Consider the following 4,686-nt stretch of genomic DNA (forward strand, 5'->3'; position numbering starts at 1 on the left):
CTGGTACTGTTACAACAGGGACACCATGGTTATCTGGTACTGTTATAACAGGGTCACCATGGTTATCCGGTGCTGTTACAACAGGGTCACCATGGTTATCTGGTGCTGTTANATTCATCTGGTAGTGTTACAAAAGGGTCACAATGATTATATGGTTCTGTTACAACAGGATCACCAGGAATACCAGGTACCATTATCTTATGGTTACCATGGCCACTGGGTACAATTATCTTAGGTTTACCATGGCTACTATTACCACAGAGTCACTTAGGAACATGTTACTTATGTCAGATAATAGTAATACAGGCATATATCTGTGATATATCTGAGGTGAAAGCTGAACACAGGCACAAACCTGTCAACACTCGAACAAGGATAAATTCTCCCAAAGATTCTAGTCACCCTGGGCTTTACATAATGTCAGTTACTTTCTTTATTGTCGACTTGATGTTAAAGTGAGATAAGCAGCACCGTATCATACTGTATATACACCATTACCTTACTACAGCTCAGTGTTGACAGGTTTGTACACAAGGTAGGGACTGTGGGGATAATAACATCAACGTGTGTTCAAAGCACATAATTATCATCACCACTCGTAGGGGTTATCTGGGAGTTGTACCCATCACTGTCTTCTCTGGTTTGATCTGATGGAGTCGACTGTGGGGTGACTAGGAACAAATACTGGGTGGCACAAATACACACACATTTATTTAGGAAATGTCTCCCTGTACAAAATCCTGTTTATAATAAAAACAGATACCTGGGACAAAAGTAGATGTATTTCAATACAAATATTTTTTTAAACTCAAACTGCATCACTAATACGTATTATTATTTATAGTATAAGTGTGTGTCACACTAGATTTAAAGAGGAAAACATCACAAGGCCAGACAAAATGTAGATAATTCTGCTTTTTTTAACCTGTTAAAGAGCAAAACATTTGACAAAAACAGCACAATTTATTAAAAAGTTGGCCAACCAAAACATAATCTTTGAGATAACTGTGCTCCCTTCCAAATTTACACAAGTATTGCCTTAAAACAGGGTTCGAATTTAACCAGATTTTCTACTTGCATTTTTTCGCAAGTGGTATTTTTTCTTACTCGCTAAATGAGAAAACAACTTGCAATTTGCATTTTTCCAACTTTATTAGACGTGTTAACTTAGAATTAAATTCTAAAAACAACACAGCAGTAACTGACATTTTAAATTATGGTCATTGGGATGTATACATGACGCAAACCTTGCTGTGAAAGGATGCTGGCCTGCTCGGGCTAGTCTAAGATATAGCATAGAAACTGCATCTTAGTTTCTTGCTCCATATGTCCATTTGTTATTTTGCCGGTGCAGCGAGCTGTGAAATTTAACCTTGTGAAACTCCAATACAACCACGTGACTAGTCAAGCCTATCGTATTTGTGCTATAAATAGTAACTAAAAATAGATTACCGAAAAACATCATGCATGCGGTAAACGTCATCATTATTTGTGCAGGTACTTCCTAACGGACATGTGCACGGGACATGTATCGATTGTAAACTTCCGTTAATGACAAAAGCTGAATCATTCGTTCAGCGAATGACAAGAATGCGCTTAAATGACTGCGAGTTGTCAAAGAAAGAATTTGTAAAGACCAACCATTAGAAATGAGGATTATTCAGCCCAAAATTTTCACTCGCAAAAAAATGCTGGTGTCTGAAATCTCTACTCGCAGTTTGCAATTTGCACTCGCTTTTCGCGAGTATGCGAGCTTAAATTCGAACTCTGTTAAAACAACAACTCTTCAAAAGTCAAAAAAAATCTTATAAGGGAAGACTTCATTTAAAAGAAATGAATAACTTTTTTAGCTTTGGTTTTTTAACCCCGTGCCTTGTAAAACATTCTTCAATGAAAAGCATCAAATATAATAAAGACATCAAAAGTTATAAACAAAAATAACACAAGTTATAAACACATAATACAATTTAAGCACATCATACAATTTAAGCACATTAATGACCATACATTCATGCTACAACAAATGACATTTCCAACATCCATACAAAACAGCGTACTAAATTCCTACAATGCATATTTATACCACAAACATCAAGCAGCACTTCATACCTTATCAATCTAAAAGTAGCGTTTGGTTTCTGACGAAGTGAATTGTTCCTGGAAATTGAATAAACATATTAATTGGGAAATTTACGCTATTTTTTTTTATATTATAGCAAGATATTTCATACAGTCTTCTAAGTCACTTTTCAATAATCCCCTAAACAGCCTTTCAGGACAGCTTAATTTCCACACACATTTGTGTTCTCCCATCCTATATTAACCGTATCCCCTATATTTCCCTGATTTCCTCTCCCACACATTCTCACACCTCACACTCACTTTTCAACTTGCCCCCTCTCTAACATGTGTGTTACACCCTCAACTTCACCCCCCCCCTAACATGTGTGTTACACCCTCAACTTCACCCCCCCCCTAACATGTGTGTTACACCCTCAACTTCACCCCCCCCCTAACATGTGTGTTACACCCTCAACTTCACCCCCCCTCTAACATTTGTGTTACACCCTCAACTTGCCCCCTCTCTAACATGTGTGTTACACCTTCAACTTCGCCCCCTCTCTAACATGTGTGTTACCCCCTCAACTTCACCCCCTCTCTAACATGTGTGTTACACTCTCAACTTCCCCCCTCTCTAACGTGTGTTACACCCTCAACTTCACCCCATCTCTAACATGTGTGTTACCCCCTCAACTGCACCCCCTCTCTAACATTTGTGTTACACCCTCAACTTGCCCCCTCTCTAACATGTGTGTTACCCCCTCAACTGCACCCCCTCTCTAACATTTGTGTTACACCCTCAACTTGCCCCCTCTCTAACATGTGTGTTACACCCTAAACTTCACCCCCTCTCTAACATGGGTGTTACACCCTCAACTTCACCCCCTCTCTAGCATGTGTGTTACACCCTCAACTTCACCCCCTCCCTAACATGTGTGTTACACCCTCAACTTCACCCCCTCGCTAACATGTGTGTTACACCCTCAACTTCACCCCCCCTCTAACATTTGTGTTACACCCTCAACTTGCCCCCTCTCTAACATGTGTGTTACACCCCCAACTTCACCCCCTCTCTAACCTGTGTGTTACACCCCCAACTTCACCCCTCTCTAACATGTGTGTTACACAATCAACTTCACCCCCTCTCTAACATATGTGTTACACCCTCAACTTCACCCCCTCTCCAACATTTGTGTTACACCCTCAACTTGCCCCCTCTCTAACATGTGTGTTACACCCTCAACTTGCTCCCTCTTTAACATGTGTTACACCCTCAACTTCACCCCCTCTCCAACATTTGTGTTACACCCTCAACTTGCCCCCTCTCTAACATGTGTGTTACCCCCTCAACTTCACCCCCTCTCTAACATGTGGGTTACACCCTCAACTTCACCCCCTCTCTAGCATGTGTGTTACACCCTCAACTTCACCCCCCCCCTAACATGTGTGTTACACCCTCAACTTCCCCCCCTCTCTAACATGTGTGTTCCACCCTAAACTTCACCCCCTCTCTAACATGTGTGTTACACCCTCAACTTCACCCCCTCTCTAACATGTGTGTTCCACCCTAAACTTCACCCCCTCTCTAACATGTGTGTTACACCCTCAACTTCACCCCTCTCGAACATGTGTGTTACACAATCAACTTCATCCCCTCTCTAACATGTGTGCTACACCCTAAACTTCACCCCCTCTCTAACATGTGCGTTACACCCTCAACTTCACCCCCTCTCTAACATGTGTGTTACACCCTAAACTTCACCCCCTCTCTAACATGTGTGTTACACTCTCAACTTTCCCCCTCTATAATGTGTGTTACACCCTCAACTTCACCCCCTCTCTAACATGTGTGTTACACCCCGACTTACAATAAGGCTGTCCATGGTCGAGTTTATTAGGTCCTGGAAGAAACCCTTTTCTTTCTGGTATATCTCTCCCTCAATACCCTGACGCCGGTGCCGGCTCTCAAGACCCTCAAGAACCAGACTTGAAATATTCTTGGTGCCTTTCGGGTTTTCTCTGGACTTCTTATAGGACTCTAAACTGCCAGCAATCTTCAGCAAATCTTCAAAGGTCTGTCAATAATATAATAAGATATCTCAAATATTCATACTTTACTTATAATATACACATATATATAAACTATTGCATTGTCTTAAACTGTTAGGTCTTAGAGTGATAATTTTTTTATAAATTGAAAAAAAAGTCAAAACTACATTTCTTGTGATACAATTTACCAACAAGAAAGCTGATACTATTTATTAAGGATGTACTATATACCTTACCCATATATATGTGATTTGCATTAAAGTTACCTTCCTTTTCAATTGTATGCATTATAATCTACATTTCAAATTACTATTTAGAAAAGATAGCAGGTTAATTGATCAGTGAAGAAACTTAATGCATGTCACAGTAGCATAAACCTTACGGGTAGGAAGGGGAGATCATAAACCTATAATGGAGACCAACAGTACTTACGGGTAGGAAGGGGAGATCATAAACCTACAATGGAGAACAGTACTCACGGGTAGGAAGGGGAGATCATAAACCTATAATGGAGACCAACAGTACTCACGGGTAGGAAGGGGAGATCATAAACCTATAATGGAGACCAACAGTACT

The 4,686-nt window shown here is 40.4% G+C and overlaps 1 protein-coding gene across 4 annotated transcripts in view; it reads right to left on the reverse strand.

Annotated features, from left to right (window-relative positions):
• Nucleotides 1-338: 338 nt before the first annotated feature.
• LOC110457164 overlaps nucleotides 339-4,686 on the reverse strand; it is a 34,626-nt gene continuing 30,278 nt past the window's right edge. For 2 of the 4 annotated variants that reach the window (XM_021508304.1, XM_021508330.1), the window contains 2 exons: nucleotides 3,930-4,136; nucleotides 339-684 (listed from right to left, as the gene is read on the reverse strand). In XM_021508304.1, the coding sequence (XP_021363979.1) occupies nucleotides 571-684; nucleotides 3,930-4,136 (321 nt within the window). In that variant the 3' untranslated portion in view covers nucleotides 339-570. Of the gene's footprint in view, nucleotides 685-2,109; nucleotides 2,158-3,929; nucleotides 4,137-4,499; nucleotides 4,664-4,686 lie in introns of those variants that run through there. The other 2 variants (XM_021508314.1, XM_021508322.1) reach the window with 2 other exon arrangements.

This window comes from Mizuhopecten yessoensis, unplaced genomic scaffold (assembly GCF_002113885.1).
Source record: "Mizuhopecten yessoensis strain PY_sf001 unplaced genomic scaffold, ASM211388v2 scaffold1091, whole genome shotgun sequence".
Taxonomy (NCBI): domain Eukaryota; kingdom Metazoa; phylum Mollusca; class Bivalvia; order Pectinida; family Pectinidae; genus Mizuhopecten; species Mizuhopecten yessoensis.